At 36.4% G+C, this 19,455-nt stretch overlaps 1 protein-coding gene across 1 annotated transcript in view; it reads right to left on the bottom strand.

Annotated features, from left to right (window-relative positions):
• NALCN (sodium leak channel, non-selective) overlaps positions 1-19,455 on the bottom strand; it is a 526,457-nt gene that overhangs the window by 493,523 nt on the left and 13,479 nt on the right. Inside the window, exon 3 of the mRNA XM_072622030.1 lies at positions 3,261-3,407. Within this exon, the coding sequence (XP_072478131.1) occupies positions 3,261-3,368 (108 nt within the window). The 5' untranslated portion in view covers positions 3,369-3,407. The remainder of the gene's footprint in view (positions 1-3,260; positions 3,408-19,455) is intronic.

Below are 19,455 nucleotides of genomic sequence, written 5' to 3'. Positions count from 1 at the left end.
CTTTCCTCTCCTTGAGAAAGCAGGCAATTTGATATGGATTATACATGTGAAGTCAGGAAAAAACATTTTCATATTAGCCATGTTTCAAAAGAAAACACAGACAAGAAAACCAAGGAAAATAAAGAAAGCAAGAAAAGTATGCTTCTATTTGCATTCAGTTCTCTGGACATAGATAACATTTTTCTCTATGAGTCCTTTGGAATTGTCTTGGATCATTGTCTTAATCAAAGAAGCTAAGTCTTTCACAGTTGATTGTTGATACAATATTGCCATTTCTAAGTACAGTGTTCTGGTTTTGTTCATTTCACTTTCCATGAGCTCATATAAGTTTTCCCAAGTTTTTCAGAATGCTTTTCCTTGTCAATTCTTATAGCACAAAAGTATTCTGTCAGTCATATGCCACAATTTGTTCAATCATTCCCCAATTGATGAGCATTCTCTCAATTTCTAATCCTTTGCTCCCATAAAAACAGCTGGAATAAATATTTTTGCGCAGATAGGACCTTTTCCCTCTTTTCTTCATTTCTTTGGAATACAGACTTAGTAGCAATATTGCTGGGTCAAAGGGTATGCGCAGTTTTATTCCACTTTGGACATAGTTCTAAACCCATTTCCAGAATGATAGGACTATTTAACAACTCTGCCAATTTTGCATTAGTGTCCCATTTTTTTCTGCATTCCCTCCAATATTTATTATTTTCTTTTTCTGTCATGTTAGCCAATCTTCTAGGTGTGAGGTGATATCTCAGTTATTTTTTTAGTTGTCATTTCTCTAATCAGTAGTGATTTAGAGGATTTTATTCATGTGACTATTGATAACTTTGATTTTTGTCTTCTGAAAACTACCTATTCATATCTATTAACAATTTATCATCTGGGGAATAGCTCTTATTTTTTACAAATTTGACTCAGTTACATAAATATTTGAGAACGGAGGCTTTTATCAGAGAAATTTGCTGTAATTTTCCCCCCAGATTCCTGTCCCTCTAATTTTGCCTACATGCATTTTGTTTGTACAAAAGCTTTTTCATTTCATGGAGTCAAAATTATCCATTTTAAAAAGTATAATGAGTTTTCAAATTCAATCTCATCCCCAACTATCAAAAGAAATAGAATGATCTTGATGTTCGCCTTTGCCCAAAGAAAACCAAATCTTTCTGAATTAGGGGAGAAGCATCAATCCTTTTCCCCAAGTTTTGTCCCAGCTCCTGAGTCAAGGGAAGAATGAATTTTTTGGCTGCTTTTAGAGGACACGTTATATTGCTGCATTTGAATAGCCCTGAGCCAAGGATTCCTTTCCTACTTGTTTATAGGGAAAGCCACAGTCCAAAGAGCTGAGGAGTCCAACTCTATGCTCACGGCCTCTTAAAATATGCCTGCTGAGTTATGTTACTTTCATAACAGATCTTGAATTAAAAGATTCAAAGAAAAGAGGTAGAATTTTCACTCAAAATAAAGAAAAGAAAAAAATAATAATTTTATATCAAGAGATGATACATAGAAAGATAGCAGATATTAGTAACTGTGTGAGTTTACAACTCAGGCTCATTCTCTTGAGACCTTGAATGGCTTAATGTGAGAAACATTTTTTTTAAAAAAAGCACTAATAATAAATCTTACCTGCATACTAAGCAAACCTCCTTCAAAGTATTAGCAAAGGTATCATTTCAGTGAAATGAAGAAAATATAGAACACAGTCAAGGCTTTTAACATAATAACATCTACAACTTAAGTTTCTTTTCATAAGCTGTTTTAATTTTGAATGTTATCCTCACTGGCAAAAACCAGTTTCTTGGTCTGGCAATCTGCTGACTCTGCAGTTGTGTAAAATAACACCCCAAGTAAAAATAAAAAATGCTTGTCAGAACTTTGAGGAATCTCTGATACTGACAGACTGGTGAGTGGGCTGTGATTTATGATATTTTTCTGTTCTAATATTTGCATGAAAAAACAATAGTGCTTGTGTTCATACAGGATAAGTCACCAGTAACTCAACCTTTTTTGAATGGCTACCTTCTTGAGGGAGCCTAGAAATATTTCACCATAGAACAGTTTATAAACACAGTGCAATGGAGCTCTTCCAATTAAAGGTACTAATTAACCAAACTGCCACTAGTGTGATACAGAGGAAAGAGTCTTGGATTTAGAGTCAAAAAGTCTAGATTTGAGTCCTAGTTCATTAACTTACTACCTATATGATATCTGGAACTTCTTAGTGTGATATACATAAAATGGGCACCGAAGAAAGTTTTCTCTTACAAGAGAAGATAGGTCTTTAATCTCGCTACTTCAAAATAGTTTATACGTATAATTGTTGACACCCGAACATATCATTAATTTTAAAAGTCAAATTGATTCTTAACTTTTTTTCTGGTTCTGAGATATATGCATAGGCTATCAAACATGGAAGATCATTCATATTATACGCATCTTCCATTTACATTCTCATCAATTTGATTAATTTGGTTACTATGTTCTTTGATGTTGTCATGTCCTATTTTATTTATTTTTGTTCTGATATGAATTCTACAGTGTAAAAAAAAGACCTCTGGACCCAAAATATTTAATCGTCTTTCACATTTCAGGAAATGTGCTATTACAAGATATACAGTAACTTGATAAAGAGAATAAACTCCATGTGTGGAATGCTCTCCCTCCTCTGTTCTGACTGCTGACCTCCCTTGCTTCGTTTACGTCCCAACTGAAATCTCACCTTCTACAGGAAGTCCTCCCAAACCTCTCTTTTAATTATTTCCTATTTATCCTGTACATAGGTTGTTTGTTATATACTTGTTCGCATGTTTTCATTGGACTATAAGCTTCTTGAGAGCAGGGACTACCTTTAATCTTTTTTTTTTTTTTTTATTTCTCCAGCACTTAGCACAGTGCCTGGCATATAGTAGGCACTTAACAAATGTTTACTGAATGACTAACTTTATTGAAAAGGCAGTTCACTTTTGTCTAATCACTGCTACAGAGAGAATATTTTAAAAAATCTGAACAATTCAGCTTTTTAATTCTTCTTAGGTAGAATATTCAGAGTACTTTTTAAAAAATTTCATGTGAATTATGAATTTCCGGAACTTGAGACATATTAATAGTCTCATTTAATTATAAATTCTCACTTCAAAGCCAAATACAAATGGTCCTGGATTGTTGGCACCATATATATCTTTTTTCCATTAGCATGAAAATCAAACAACCTGCATTTTTTTAACTTAAAAAATAAACCAACCACAAAAAAAAAAAATACAACTTACTGGTTTGTTAATCCACAATATATCTGCATTATCGGACAAAGATTCATCAGGACCAAAGTCTGTAACTGGCTGGGCTTCCACCCTAGAACTCTGTTTCCTTTTAAGCATGCTGAAATTAACTTTGGTAAGCTAAAACAATAAAACACCCTGGAAAAGAAAAGACAAAAATGGCACCATTGAAATCAGTCAAAATTGCTTTTAGCTCATAAGACCAATGGGTTAATTGCAACCTAGCTGTCAAGTATTGGCCCTGGCTATGAAGAACAGTGAATATTAAAAAATACTTCTAGATCAGAAGTGGGTTCCTAAGTTTTCTGTGCATCACAGGCATGTTTGGTAGTCTAGTGAAGCCTATAAACCCACTATCAGAAAAAAAAAGTTTTTAAATTCATAAAAGACTCAGAATTACAAAGGATACCAATTATATTGAAATGCAGTTATCAAAAACATTTTTAAAAGTTCACAGAAATAGGTTTAATATGAATGTATATGTAGAATCTATATCAAATTACACATTGTCTTGGGGTGGGCAGAAGAGAAAGATGGAGAGAAAATTTGGAACTCAAAATCTTATGGAAGTGAAGGGTGAAAACTAAAAATAAATAAATAAATTTATTTTTTAAAAAAGAAAACTCTTGATATGTTCAACAGACACATTCCTGAAAAAAATAAATGCCTGCAAAGCAAAAAAAAAAAGTTCACAGAACCACAGTTAAGAAACCTTGCTCTAGATCCATGTTTGAATACCTAGTTAGGGTCCACTCAATGGGGTAATCTTCCATAAAGTTTCCTGATTAACTCATGTCCTGCAGCTAGGAGAGAAATGTTTTTCTGGAAGGATGTCTGCTCCTAGGTATCTCCAATTCCTAGTGACAGCCCCTTTTTAGTTGTCAAATTTTGGGGAAGCACCTGAGATAATTATCCTTTTCAGATAGTCTAGTCTGTCACATATGAGCCCACTAAAAAGAGAATGTCATCTCTTTTATGTAGCATCCTATCTACCAACTAATAGAGAAGATGGGAGTGACCACTTAAACTCCTATCCTTAAAACCTCAAACTCTGTTCTTTAAGCCTGGAGACTTTTATCTCTTGCTTTTATCCTCTTTCACTGTCCTGTTGCTATGGGAATGGATATGGATCAGAGCAAGAGGGACATTATGAGGATAAAGTTCACACTTCTCCTATATAAGTGATGAGCAGACTGTACACAGAATAGGACAGAGCCTAGAAAGAAAAGTATTTCATTTGTGTTTTGTTTTGTTTTTTCAGTAAAGTATGAGGTGAAATCTTCAGTTGAAAGGGGAAGGAGGTAGAGGAGAGTAGCACATACGAGAAAAGGAATAAAAAAAAATTGGAAACAATTAGGGGAATGTCCATATAGTATGTCTTCATCATGGTTTATTTACATATATATAATATACATATATACATATATATATATATATATATATATATATATATATATGGGAGTGGAAGGGTCTCATCTTAATTTCATTCATTCATGTGTATGTGACTATACCTATTAATTCCAGATGTGGTCAAATTAATTAGTTTTAAAATGTGTTAGGTATTTCTTGTCTGTCATGCATGCCCCAAATACTAGAGTTGGACTTTGCAGTCAGTTGTGCTAATTAATTTTATTTTACATAATTGGAGCTAGGGATTCTTGAAATGAACATGCAAATATATGTAAAATATTCAGATTAGGCAGATCCTTAATTTATCAGAGTGGGAGTGGAGAAAATGACATCTGGTAGCCCTAATTTGGGATTCCTTTCCAAACAGGATTTTCTTGGAGTCTCTGTGTTTAAATGCAGAATCTTAAAGGAAACCCCACAAGATTTTACACACAATATGTAGAAAAATCCTAGGGCATAAATAGAAACAGCAGCTCCAGGGTTGCACAAAAAAATTAGAACCTGGTCATATTGCCTTTTCTAATTAACCATTAATTAAAAGTTGTATGGGTGTAATAAAAGGAGAGATCCTTAAACTAGCTGTCTTTGTCCTTGTTTATGCTGCTTTCTTCAGCTATGGATTCAATGGGGAGTGGGGTGAGGTGGGGAGGGTGGATAATGAGGGAGAAGGAAGAATTCTTTATTACCATGCTACACCTTTACCTTGCAATGTCATGGCAGTTTTGGAATATAAAATTCTTGAACTCAAAGAACTTCTCAGTTATCTACTTCTTCATTCATTTTAGCTCCCCAATCAAACTTCTTACCAGAACAGCTAACACAATCACCACACTGGCTAATTTGGCCTCTAGCTTGGGCTTTGACCTCATTTCACCTTCTGGGAAAGAAGTAACAAACAGGGAAGCAATAACCTGAGTAGTAGCAAAACTAAAGAGAAGGTGAGAGAGACTGTTTAACTCAGAGTCCTGGATATATGTGTTAACTATACGCCATTCATGTAGAGAGCTAAACTGAGGCAACAAATATATAATAAAAATCCAGTCAAAGTTAGACCATTGTTAAGATTCCCTTTTGCACAAGGAAACATGCTTCTCTACAATAACATTTGTTGAATCAATATAGCCTAATGCTTCAGACCTATTCAACTGATAAAGACCAATAGGGATAGTCAAGTATCCAAGGGAAGCTGGTCATAGTGCTAATTCCTACAATTTACTTTAGCCTTACTGTAGCCTTATCATACGTACATATTTGATAGCTAACTGTTTTTCCTGCTTTTAAAGAGTCCCTTATCTATCTCACAATGACTGATCAATAGTTTGATAAACATGACTTTCAATAGCTTTTTTGATACTTATTTTAAAAAAGCTGGTATAAAGCTTAAAAGTGGTGGCTGGGCAGCCAGATTACATGTACACTAACTACTCAATGGAAAATGCACTAGACTAGGACATAGAAAATCTTGTACCGTGATTCTTGTATCATATTACTCACTTATTAACTCTGTAATCTTGGGTAAGTCACATTTTTAACCTGTCCATCTGTAAAATGGGATAATAATTGCCTCCATGCCTACCTCATGGGATTGTTTCAAGGATCTCATAAAGAATAAATCACTGACCATATAGACAGTATCATTTTACTTGGAAACAGCTCACATAAGCAGAAAACATATTTGTCGTAAGATCAGCAATTTCATCAGTATAGGAGTTTCCAAAGAAGAATTTTTTTCTACCAGCATAGATGGAATTTATGGTCTTATAGACCAATCTTTATCATGTAGAGGTCAAGTGACTTTTTCAGAGTCACATGGCCAGTATATTGTCCCAGGTGGGACTTGAATCCAGATTTTCCTGACTCCCAGAGTCTGTTTTCTGTCCACTATACCATGTTGCCCTTCACATTTTAAATAACTAAAATTTTCATTGATTTCTATTTCACTAAGTACGTTTACACCAAATCTCTCCATTATTCTATTAACCCAGTTCAAAAGCTCCTTCTCAACTTCATTCTCCTTAACCTTTCAGCTGCGTATCACATTGTACACCTTTCTTTTCTTTTTTCCTTCTTGGATCTTGATATCGTAAACATTTTTTCAGATTAATCTGTTATATTTTAATTGCTTTCTTATGGTGTCTCCTTTTCCTGAGTCCTTCTTTGTTTATAACACAAAAACACCTGGGTAAGGAATCTTATTCTTTTTTTCTACTTAAACTCCCTTGGAAATCACCTGTTATCATGGTTATAATGACTCTATATAGATATGTATTAAATCAAACCACCTACTTCTGATACCTCTACCTCAGATATAAGATATTCCAACTGGATGGTACAACAATACCTGAAACTCAATATGAAGGAGACAGCTTTTGTTGTTTCTGTATCTATACTCTCCCCATTAGTTTCCAGTCTTCTTGTCATTGAGGCAGTGTGATCTCTGTGTTGCCTACAGGCTTGACTTAAATATTTCTCTTCTACATAAAATCTATTCAGAAGTCCTTTCACTTCCTTCATCATGACACATGTAAAATCCATCCAACTCACTTCATTTTCATTATGGTTAACTCCAAGCTAGGATACAACATTCTCCTTCAGTGTGATGTAATTCAGAGGACAGGTTCAAATTCCAGTTATGATTCTCATTAACCAGGTAGAGAATCACTACTCTACTCTGGGGCTTGCTTTGTTTATATGTAGAACGGTAGGGTTGAAGTGGATCTGGGGTTCTTAATCTGAGTTGCTGATCCCTGGTGTAGAAAATAAAAAAAACCAATAACCAAGCCCCGATTTGCAGCATTTGATGACTTCTTGGGTGTAAATATTCACACTGAAAATTTAAAAATTATTTGAGACAGTGAGTAGAGCTGCTGATTGTACGTCTGTTTGTATCTATCCCCACAGTTCAAAGCCTTGCAAATAATGGATGTGAAATAAATGCTTGTTGTTGCAAACTGGATTGAGTTAAATTGATCTAAAATGCATAAAGCTCACATTTGAAACTTGAAAGGAAAAGAAATTCTATCTGGAGTCCTAAATGTGTTGATCAACAACTTACTGACAACAACTTGACTCTCCCTCTCTCACAAATGTACATGAAATTTTATAGATCCAATGTTTTACATGAAATTTTATAGATCCAATACTTTACATGAAATTTTATAGATCCAAATTTTATAGATGCGATGCTTTACTTAAAGGAATATTCTATTTAAGAGTTCCTTTTCAGGAATAGGAAGAGTTACTAAAAAAATAAAAAACCAGCTGCCATAGATTCCAGTTAACTCTGCCAGCTGTACAAATATGGGTGAGTCACTGCCATTTAGCAAATAGAGGTGTGAATCTCAAAGATTAATGAAGGTTGCCAAGGGTTGGCAAAAGCTCAGGACCCAGATGTTTGAATAAATTTGTCCCTCCATCTCCTTTTGACAGGAAAATCAGGGGAATTGGGGTGGGTAGGAAGAATAATGTGTTTATGTGGATTTGGAATTGATTGTGACAGGAAGTATAACAGCTGCATCATTTTAACCTTGCTTGTCAACACTGTATATGTATACATACATATATTTCGTTAAGCCCTGGGAGCATATTTAACCCAAAAATATAAATTGAAAGCTGCCTAATATATTGTCATGTCAATAAATATTAATATTGACATGAATGATGACAGCAGATCATTAGCTATAAAGCTATGATAATCAACCCAGTTTTCTAATTCTCTAATTCCCACTAATTTTGTATTGCAACTCTCTGAAAGCAATGTGTGAAAAATAAAGTGAAAATATCTATAAGCAATATTCATTTTCAAATTTTATCCTTTGATATTTTCTTAATGCCAATATTTATATATAAAATATATTCTATCAACTAATTGTAAATATAATTGTTCACAATATATTGTTTTCCACTAAAAAGATTTATTTTATCTATTCTTTCCAGATCCTCAATGAGGTGCTATTTCAAAGAAAATGAATTTCTACTTATTTTGAAACTTTCCAACATAATAAGGATTTTGTTGCTAATACAGAAAATAAAATGGTGCTCATTGTAATAACACTTATCTACATGACTTATTTGTTGTGCTGACCTTGAGAAAGACATTTGTCTTCTCTGCATCTGTTTTCTCAATTACTAAATAAGGGGGTTGTGCTAAGTGTATGAATCTATGAAAATCAGAAATGACAATCAATTATTTGGTGAGTAGAAACTATTCTTTCATTTTATTTCTCTTTTCCTTTCCTTAATGTGAAGATTAAATAAAGAAAGTGATATTATCAGAGAAAGTATAATATATAATCAGCTAGTCAATCAGTCACCAAACATGTATTAATCCCTTATTATGTGCCAGACACTATGAGAAGACCTGGATATTCAAAGAAGGGTAAGTACATACACACACACACACACACACACACACACACACACACACACACACATACCAGTCTTTCTTTAAGGAAAATTCTATACCAATGGGTGAGACAACACGTAGAAAAATGTAAGTATCTATTTTGATGAGATCAAGGAAGATAGTACAGTGAGAAAAGAGAAGAGAGCCCAGGATAGAACCTCAGTTTTCAAGAGTGTGATGAAGATCCAGCAAAGGAAATTGATCGGTATTCAGATAGGTAGGAAGAAGAAAAAGAGAGTAGCCAAGAAAAAGCATGGAGGAAAGATTATCCACTGAGGGAATGATAATCAATAATCTCATGCAGCAGAAAGGTGAAGAAAGGAGAACTGAGAAAAGAGCCATTAGATTTAGCAATTAAGATAGCATTGCTATCTTTGGAGAGATCAGTTTTTGAATTTTGAGGTCAGAAGTCATATGGCAGCAAATTTAAAGGAGAAAATGTGGAGTCAGTGAGCATAGACAACTTTACCAAGGAGTTTATCAGAGAAAGGAGGGAAGAATATAGGAAGATAAGTATCAGGTACGGTAGGATCAAGCAAGAGGTTTGGGGGGGATGGGAGAGAAGTGAACGTATTCAAATGCAATAAGAAAGAAGCCAACAGATAGGAGGCAGAAACTGAAACTTAGAGAGTGGGGTTAATGGTGTATGCAACCTGTTGGACAAGACAGGAGCAGATGGGATTCAAATAATGGGATTAGCCTTGGCAAGGAGAAGATCATCTTTTCAACGAAGACTAGAGTGAAGGAGGCAACAGTGGAAATGATTTCAGAGGGATATGAAATTAGAAGGAGAAATAGAGAATACTCAGTGCATGGACTCACCAGTTTTGGTGAAGTCCTCAGCTGGGAGAGTGGGGGGACAGACTCCAAAGTGAGATATAAGGATAGAAGAGATTTGGAATAGTCAATGTGGTGAAGAGGATAGGATATCAGTACAGAGGAATAAAAAGATTGCCCTGATGTAGTGAAGGTCAAATTGAGACAACAAATTTTCTTAAACCCAGTCATCACAGTTTTTGGACACAACTAGGTGATCCAGTGAAGAGAACTTCTGTTTGCCTCAGTTTTCTCATCTATAAAATGGGGATAATAACAGCACCTGCCTTCCAGGGGTGTTGGGGGGATCCAATGATTTAATAATTGAAAAAAGCTGGCACATAGTAAGCACTAATGTTAGCTATTTCTGTTGTTATTATTTTGTAATTCCCTCCAGATCCATTCCTCAGCAGGTCACTAGAAGCAAAGTAGGCAGGTGATAGCAGTAATCTAAGGTTAGGATTTGGCAAGGTGTAACTGGCAACAGGACAACAGTGCACAAGATATGAGAATAGATGATCGTGTTGGGTTAAGTTGGTTCACTAAAAGAAGAAAGAGGGTAGCCAGTATGGGAATGATGACTGGAGAACAATCACTGCTCTCAAAGACTTCACAGTCAAATGAGGGAGATAGTATACAAACAACCATGTACAAATAAGATACATATACAGGATAAATTGGTGATCATATCAGAGGGAAGGTATTAGGATTATGAATGAATGGAAAGGCTTCTGGAAGAAGATAGGACTTCAGCTGAGGCTTGAAGGAATTCAAGGAAGCTAGGAGGCAGAGAGGAGGAGGAAGGAATTCCAGACCCAGGGGACAGTCAAGCAAAACATTCAGAGAAGTCCCTGAGGCAGATGGTTCCAGTGAGGTGTGAGTTCCAGAGCCAATGTGAACTTGCAAGATGGTAAAGTTCCTGGATAGTGAAAGAGAAGTTCAAAGGCTTTGACATCTTCAGAGAAAGACAGAATCAGACATGCCATGATGGGATGGAGTTAGGTTCCTGTGGTGCTCAGGCCCACAGCAATACTCTGTTCTGTCTCCAGTATTGACCAGAAGAGCTCAGGATCAAGTGATGAAAGCTGGTTTGTCCTGGCACAGGGGACAGCAGGAAGAGATGTGGGTCTCAGCAGCAGCAGACTGAAGATAGACTGTAGAAGACTGGCTAACAGCAGCAGTCATAACCCAGTGGCAGAAGAATGACACCTGGCATGTGAGGTGGCAAGAGGTAGGTCCACTGTAGCCCATCACTTTCTTTAACATAAAACTGACTGGACCTGCTACATTGCTGCCAGTACAAGACCTCCACAGTGGGGGCTGGGGGAGTACTGTCATTAGAAGGGAGTTTGCTTTCCTTCCCTTAGAAAGAGGAGTTGAAAGTGTCTAACCAGACATAAGAGAAAAAAGGGAGCAGTCTCTCAAAAGTTCCTCATGGGAAAAAGATTTTAACCATAATTCCACCCCTCCCTTCCCAGGCTTCCAAGGATGGGGGGGGAGGGGGGCGCGGTGTGCATCCTGACTGATGAGCCAGGAAACACTAAGTGAGTGGTTATAGAGTCTTTATGACCTGTGATGAGAATCGGTGACTGATGGATGAGGTAGCATCATATCTGCTGTATCTCTGCTGTTCGTGGTACAGCTCTTACTTATGTTCCCTTTTTTACATTGATAGACCCTCTGTGAACTGCAAAGACTTGTCATCAGATGGAAATAATCATTCAGACCCCAGATTCGGTCCTTCCTGGGTCAGTCATTTTCAGTCAGTCATTCCTTCAGGCAACTCCTATATTACTTGTTTTGTTTTTTTTTTCATTAAAGTTCCTGTTTTAGTCACTAAACCTCTCAGTGCTCCTAGAAAAGCCTTTAAGGCAGGGATTCTGAGCTTTTTTATGTGTCTATCAGGGATGCCTTGGCAGTCTGGTGAAAACTAAGAACCCCTTTTCAAAATACCACTTTTTAATGCATTAAATACATAGAATTACAAAGGAAACCAAATAAGAGTTAGTGAAAATAAATTTTCCCCCACTCAAATCCACAGATTCCTTGAGATTTCTATGAAGGCCTTTGGGATCAGTGAAAGAACCTTTGCTTTTAGACTATAAGCTACAGATGAGTTGGACAATGGAATACCCTAAAACAGTGAAGCCACAGAATCCAAACCAAAATGAAACAAATCAAAAAGCCCTAAAGAGAAGGTAAAGAAGATGAAGATGATTTGTGAGCAAGTGTAAAGCAACTATGTTTGCCATATTCTTGGGATATTGAGGTTGCTAGAGAGTATAGCGGAGAAAGTGCAGGACTGTCCTTAGGAATGCCGGAATTCAGATTCTGCCTCAGATAATTATTGTTATTTGACCCTAGTGAAGTAACTTCTCTCAACTTCAGTTTTCTCCTCTGTAAAATATGGATAATAATGGCACCTACCTCGTATGGTTGTTGTGAGCATAAAATGAGTTCATATATGTAAAGTGATTTATTATCATTATTAGTTATCATTATTATTATAAAAAATAATGTGGGCTTCTGTAACAAAACTTAAGTGGTTTTGGATGGGTCTGCATTGTGTTTAGAAAAAGAGGTTATTAAACAAATGGAAATCTGTTTTTACCTCTATTTCAAATTAAAGGTCTACATAACAGTTTCAGTTAATAATGAACCCTAAGGGGGAGCAAAATGTTTTTCCCAGAAGACTTTAAGACAAAAAAAACATCTGTTCTATAAGCTTAGTCTGTTGCTTCTACATTTCCAAGTCTTTTTAAAAATAATGTATAAATTACTCAAAAGAATATGATATGATAGAATGAAGTTTGTTGCATGTTTTCTAAGGTAAGGTTGGAAAAATAATGAAGTAATTACTAGACATTATAAGGTTTCCCCCCAACCCCCTATAGAGGCAAAACCTACATCTTCCAAAGTCAAGCATTTTCCAACACTAAATTCTCTGCACTAAAGTCCTACTTTGATATCTAATCATGGGGTCACCTAAGCTTCAGTTCTCAAAGGCTATTCCAGTAGAATACACACTTTGGTAGGCCCTACAAAGCTAGAAACTAGGGTTTGGAAAGCAAAAAAGGTAACCATCCTAGGACTCAACAATCTTATATCTTATTATGTGGTTATAATATGAACCAAAAGTATTTCTAAAGAACAAATATTTCTAAAGAACAGCCTACCTACATATAGAAATACACTACCAAAAGTTTATCCATCAGGTAATGATTTCTGCTGACCAACGCAATTGATAAATGCCATCTTTTAATAGGTTATATAATGTGTTGGTGAAAGGAGTACCCATACCAATGAAATCCTTCACCCTTGAAGTAATGAAGAAATAATTGATATTCTTATACAAAATAGTTGACTTATAGCTATGGGGAGCATGTAAAACAAAACAGGGTATTAAGAGAACTAGCTATATCTTAGCTCAATTTTTTAAATCTCTCTAAACATGGTATCACATATACATACACACGCATATACACACATGTGCATAAACACACATATGCTCCCCCATACATACCTTAGTTCTCTTTTTGAAAGAAACCTGGACAAAATATCTTGGGAAAAAATATACCTTTTGAATATAAAAAAGAGCAACCACTGGATGATTTCTTCCTTAAATACCTGTTTGTTGCCAAGTAGATATGGTCAGACTATGTTCAAGTCATCATTTACTTAGATAAATAAGTAAAAACACAAGAAGTAGAGATAAAATGAGAAAAAACGCATCTATATCTATAGCTATCTACCTGTATGTGTACATGCACACACATATATTATAAAAATGTATATATATATATACATGTATATATATATATATATACATATATATGTGTGTGTTTGTGTGTGTGTGTGTGTGTGTGTGTGTGTGTGGGTATGTGTGTGGGTGTGTGAAAATTCCATTTTCTCAAAGAGTTCACATTCTATCAAAGACTTCTAAGTGGTCAAGCCCTCTAGTTCCCTTTTCATGCTCATAAAAGGATGTTTTATTTTCCTTTGGTCATCCTTAGCACTGAAAGATCTTCCATAATTGGCCTAGCTAACTTATCCTTTTTAGGTTCCTAATAATACTGATATCCTATTAAACCCTTTGGATCCTAGAAATATCCTCATTATCTTTTTCTTGAATCTGGAGGGGGGTGGGTTTTCTATTCTTCATGTGACTGACTGCCAGCACGGACTCACAGAGAAGTATGGTGAAGCTAGAAAACTTATTAAATTCCCTAAATGATTTCTGATACCAGTAGGTTTGGAACATGACAACCAGAATATTGGCCGTAGTGGGGAAGGCAAGTGGAGATTCATGAGCAAATAGAAAAATAGCAACATACGAATGTTAAAAGAAATTGACATTTTCCAGAAGTTTTGAAAAGATCTGTTCAAGTTAACAAGCATTTATAAAGTGTCTTCTACGATACTGTTTTAGGCATTGTGTGGGGGTAGGGGAGGTGCTGGGACCACAAGGAAATCACCTTATCCCTCACTGAACTCACACTTTACAAGGAGAATACAAAATGAATACAAATACATTTTTTTAAAATCACATCACCATTTTTAGAGGAATGTGAGAGAGCAATAACAGCAGGGGATATGTGGAAATGCCTCATATAGGAAGTGAGAATTGAGTTGATGTTAGAAGGGAGACAGGAAGAGTCAGAGATGAAGAGATGAACAATTTGAGATATAGAAGTGAGAAACTGAGTCAAATTGTGAAGGGCTTTAAAGGACAAATAGATGAGTTTGTATTTGATCCTAGTGGCAGTGGTCAACTCTGCATCCAGGGTGTCAGCTGAGCTTAACCAGTTTCTAACCTGTGGATGGCTGGAGCCAAATGGAGCAGTCTAGAGATAGGAGAGTCAGGAATCAAACAGAAGTTTAATTTCAAGGGAAAAGGCTTGCAATCAATGACACATGGACTAGGGTTCCATCCCTAGTAGGAGGACTCAAGGCAGTGTGGGGAGATCTCAATACTTTGTAGTGAGCTGTAGCCCTGACAATGAAGGGTATGACACCTGGTGTTCCTAATATCTTGAAGGGGTCATCACCAGTGGTCCTGACATATGTCTTGTCACTGGACTCTGAATGACTCTGGAGAGTGAGGCTGTTGACTTTGCGCAACCTTGCCTCACTTAAATCCAATTCAATTACATATCATGACATCACCCTACTGATGTCATTGGTACTCTTGATGAACGAAACACAGAATTACTGCAACTTTTGGGCAACACAGTAAGATCTCTGCTGTGGGTAAGAGCAGAAGGGAAAATGTGTGAAATTGGTGCTTTCTTATCTTATACCCACTATCTAGGGAATAATACAAGTTATACTGACTTCAAATTCAATTTTCAATCACCAAGCATTTATTAAGCTCCTACTATGTGCTAGGTGTTGGGACACAAGCAGTTCCCATCCTCAAAGACTATATTCTATAAGAGGAAACAGCATTTACATAGAAAAAATAGAACAATCAAAGTCTATAGAAAGTGATTCATGAGGTACAGGAGGACACTAGCAATCAGGAGGTGGGGTTCAACATAGACTTCCTGTAGAATGTGACACTTGAGCTGAGTTCTTATAAGAATTAGGGATTCTAAGAAGAGAAAGTGAAGAGGAAATATATTTCAGGCAAGGGGAACAGACAGCCTGTGCAAAATCACAGAGATGAAAGATGGAGTGTATGGGGAACTGTAAGCCAGCCAATGAGGCTGGAACATATACTGTGTGAAGCATAATGTTCCATAAGCCTGAGATGAGTGCTAGTCTACACAGTCACAAAAGGCAAAACCAGGACCAGTAAAGTTATAAGGAAAGAAATGCTGACTCAAAATAAGGAATTTTCTATTAGAAAATTCAAGTTTCCACTTATGTATGAGATGACCCCTAAAGTAGCAGTAAACTGTTAACTAAATGTATTGAAGCCAAGAGACTAAGGCCAAGCAAGGTTGAGTGCCTTACCCATGGTCACATGGGTAATGTGTATTTCATCCTCCATCTGTTCTACTGAACCAGCTCTCAACTTGATTTCCCTCGACTCCTGTCCGTTAGAAGGCAGCCTAGAATAGTGAAAATGATGATGCTCGTAGAGCCAGAAGAGAGCTGAGTTTGAATTCTGATTTTGACATTTTTTGAGCTGCATAACTCCTTAACCTTTTTGAGGTCCATATGTACACACTGCCAACTTCAGAAGGTCATGAGGAAAGTGCTCTGTAAAATACTTTAAAATATAAAGGTTCATTATCCATTCCTGGCTCCAATTCTATGCTTATTTTATCTCAGTCATACTGGTTGGTGAATACCTAGAGACATCACACCTTTCACCTTTCCCCATGTTCAACTTGCAAAGCCCCTGTCTGCTTTATTCATTTCTCCTAAGATGCTGAGCATTTCTGGATAACATAAGGAAAACACATTTCCTGAATGTACCATGAATGACCTTCCACTTGACCAACACAATGTCATTTTCTTGGTCTTCTCACCTTCTTTGATCTCTCTGCATTTGATGCTGTTGATCACTACCTCAAAATTTCTCTTGTTTTGCTCTCTGGACAGACTTTCCGTTTCAGTGATCCCTTCTCTCTCTCTCATTTCCCAACTATATCCATGCTCCAAAGTTCTGTCTGCCCCCACCTATTCTCTGATTTAGCTGTCTCTCCTTTGCTAGCTCAACTACTCATATAAACTTTAATTGCTATGTTACCTTTATGCATATGACTTCCAAATCACTGTCTCTAGTCTCAAGTTCTCTCCCAAGTTTCAGGGTCACATTTCCAAATGACAGTTTCACTTCAGTCAGTTACCTGCACTTCAAATTCAACATGTCCAAAATGAAACCCATCACCTTACCCCTTGAAGCTGAGGCTTCTGACTCTTCTGTTTCCATCAGTTCTACTACCACTGTCTTGGTGTCCCAGGGTGAAACCATAAGCCTTATTTTGAATCTTCCCTCAGCCTCATTATCCATATCAAGTCAAATCAAATTAAATATCTACTATGTGCCAAACACTGTGTTAAGCACCAAGGATACAGAGAAAAGATAAAAACAAACCAAAAACCTAATATTGACAACAAAAGTCCCTGCTCTCAAGGAGCTTATAGTCTAATGGGAGGAGACCATTGCAATATGCAAACAACCATGTAGAAATAAGATATATGCAAGATGAATTGGAGATAAACACAGAGGGAAGGCATTATCATTCCAATGGATATAAAAGGCTTCCAAATAATAATAGTTGTTAAATATTTTACACAGTGCTTGGCACAGAGACATTTAATAAAGGTATGTTTTACTTCCCTTCTCTTATTTCTTTATAGATGATGACATTTTAAATGATACTTGAAGAAAGCCAGAAGAACAAGAGGAAGAGATGAGAAGAAAGAGCTTTCAGTTATGGCAGACAGCCAATGGAAATGCCCAAAGTCAAAAGATGGATTTTCATGTGTGAGAAAGAGCAAGGAGGCCAGCGTTACTGGATGGCAGAGTACATGGGGGAGGGTAAAGTATAAGAACTTTGGAAAGGTAAGAAGGGGCCAGATTATGAAAGATTTTGCATACTAACCAGGATGTTATATTTGATTTTGGAGGTAATAGGAATCCACTATAGCTTATTGGGGCAGTTGGAGGTTGCAATGGATAGAGTACCTAGCCTGAAGTCAAGAAGACTCATCTTCCTAAACTCAAATCTGACCTCAGAACTTACTAGCTGTATGACCCTGGGTTAGTCACTTAACCCTGTTTGTCTCAGTTTCCTCATCTGTAAAATGAGCTGAAGAAGGAAATGGCAAACCACTCCACACCCAAATGGGGCCACGAAGAGTCAAACATTATTAAGACAAGTGAACACAGCAAGAGTTTATTGAATCAGGGAAGGGTGACATGGTTAGACATATTTTAGGAAGATCACTTTGATAGCTGAGGGTAAGACAGACTGGAGTGGGGAGAGACCTGAAGTACCTAGATCAACCAGTAGGCTGTTATAATAGTCTAAATGTGAAGTGATAAGGGCCCACACCAGGTGATGACAGTGTCAAAGGAGAGAATGGGTATGTATAAAATAGATGTGACTAACAGAATTAAGAAGACCTTGTTTTATTCATCTTTTCTTCTAAATGTTTCTCACATATATCCTTAATATATCATCACATAGTCCCTTCTCAAATATGATCAATTATTATATGGATGTCCCTGACTCCAATCTCCTAGTAAAGTAGTCAACAATGTTATGCCACGATTTGACCCCCTTTTCCATATTTTAAAAAAAGTCCCACATTGTCTCCATAAACTTACTCAGTATTAAAGACCTTCCAAAATTTAACCCCCTCCCAACCTAATTTTTTCACCTCAGCTTCTATTATTCCATTTTGTCTATGACCATCATCAATCAAAATACTGGAATTTGCATTGTGATTCACACACTCACTGGATATCTGACCATGGGCAATTCACAAAATCATCCGTACTTCATTTTCCTTATCTGTAAAGTAAGAGCATTGGGATGGCCTCTAACGTAACATCCAGTTTCCTATATGATTCTAAAATCCTATGATGGTTGGTTCTTCCCTTTCAGAGAGAGCTGGAAAAACGGAGAATGAATCATAGGACATTCTGGAATGGGTCCCACTTGTTCTCACGAACAGCAAAATAGAAATGAAGCCCTCAGAATTAAAATGGTCGCACCATTCCCTCTCTTTCCACACAAGCTTATCCTCTAAATATACCTCAACTGCTTTCACATATATACTCAAGGACACAGACAATTTCCCATCTAATCTCACAGCTGGTGGATGGCAAAAAGGAATGCAGACAAATGGATACTTTTCCTTCCATCAAGGAAGCCTGAATCTTTCCATGTCTATTTGGGCTCATGGCATAACCCATTTACTTGTGAGATGTATTAAAGCCACATAGAAAAGGGGCTTATCGATTTTGTCATTGATACTAACAGTTAAAACAAAACTGCTGCTTTTGGTCCTCACTTCTTCAATTATGATTATTTGGAGATCATCGTAGGACCTGTTTTTACAAGGAAACTGTCCACATTTGGCTTCTTTGCTCTCTACTCATTTCAGGTTGCTTTGATCTATTTACTAATTTCTCTCCCAACCCCCACCAAATAAAAATACTATTATTGCAAAAACATAAGCTTTCATGGATTGTGGTTAACACAGCAGGACCACATAAAACTGGCGAAGAAATGAAGGAAGTCAAATATTTCAAAGAAATATCTGCAGAGAAAGCCTCCTCTATCTGTTTTTCTTTTTTGTCAGCATAACTGATAAAACATAAGCAACAGTTTGGCAATTTTTACACTGAATCCACCATAAATCAGAAAAAAACACCATATTTTTTTCTAGTTATTGCTACAAATACCTCTAACAGAAGTGCCATTCTCTACAAAAATGATTTTTAAAAGCTTCTCAGATACAATTTTTGTCTTTTAAAAATTAGATTTTTTTGTCTCCAATATTCATGATGACAGATCCAACAATATTTTATCACTATATTATAAATTTGGAGTTGGAAAGGACCTTTGAAGTCACAGCATCATAGATTTG

The sequence above is a fragment of the Notamacropus eugenii genome, chromosome 6, assembly GCF_028372415.1.
Source record: "Notamacropus eugenii isolate mMacEug1 chromosome 6, mMacEug1.pri_v2, whole genome shotgun sequence".
Lineage (NCBI taxonomy): Eukaryota > Metazoa > Chordata > Mammalia > Diprotodontia > Macropodidae > Notamacropus > Notamacropus eugenii.
This window is presented reverse-complemented; position numbering and strand designations above follow the sequence as displayed.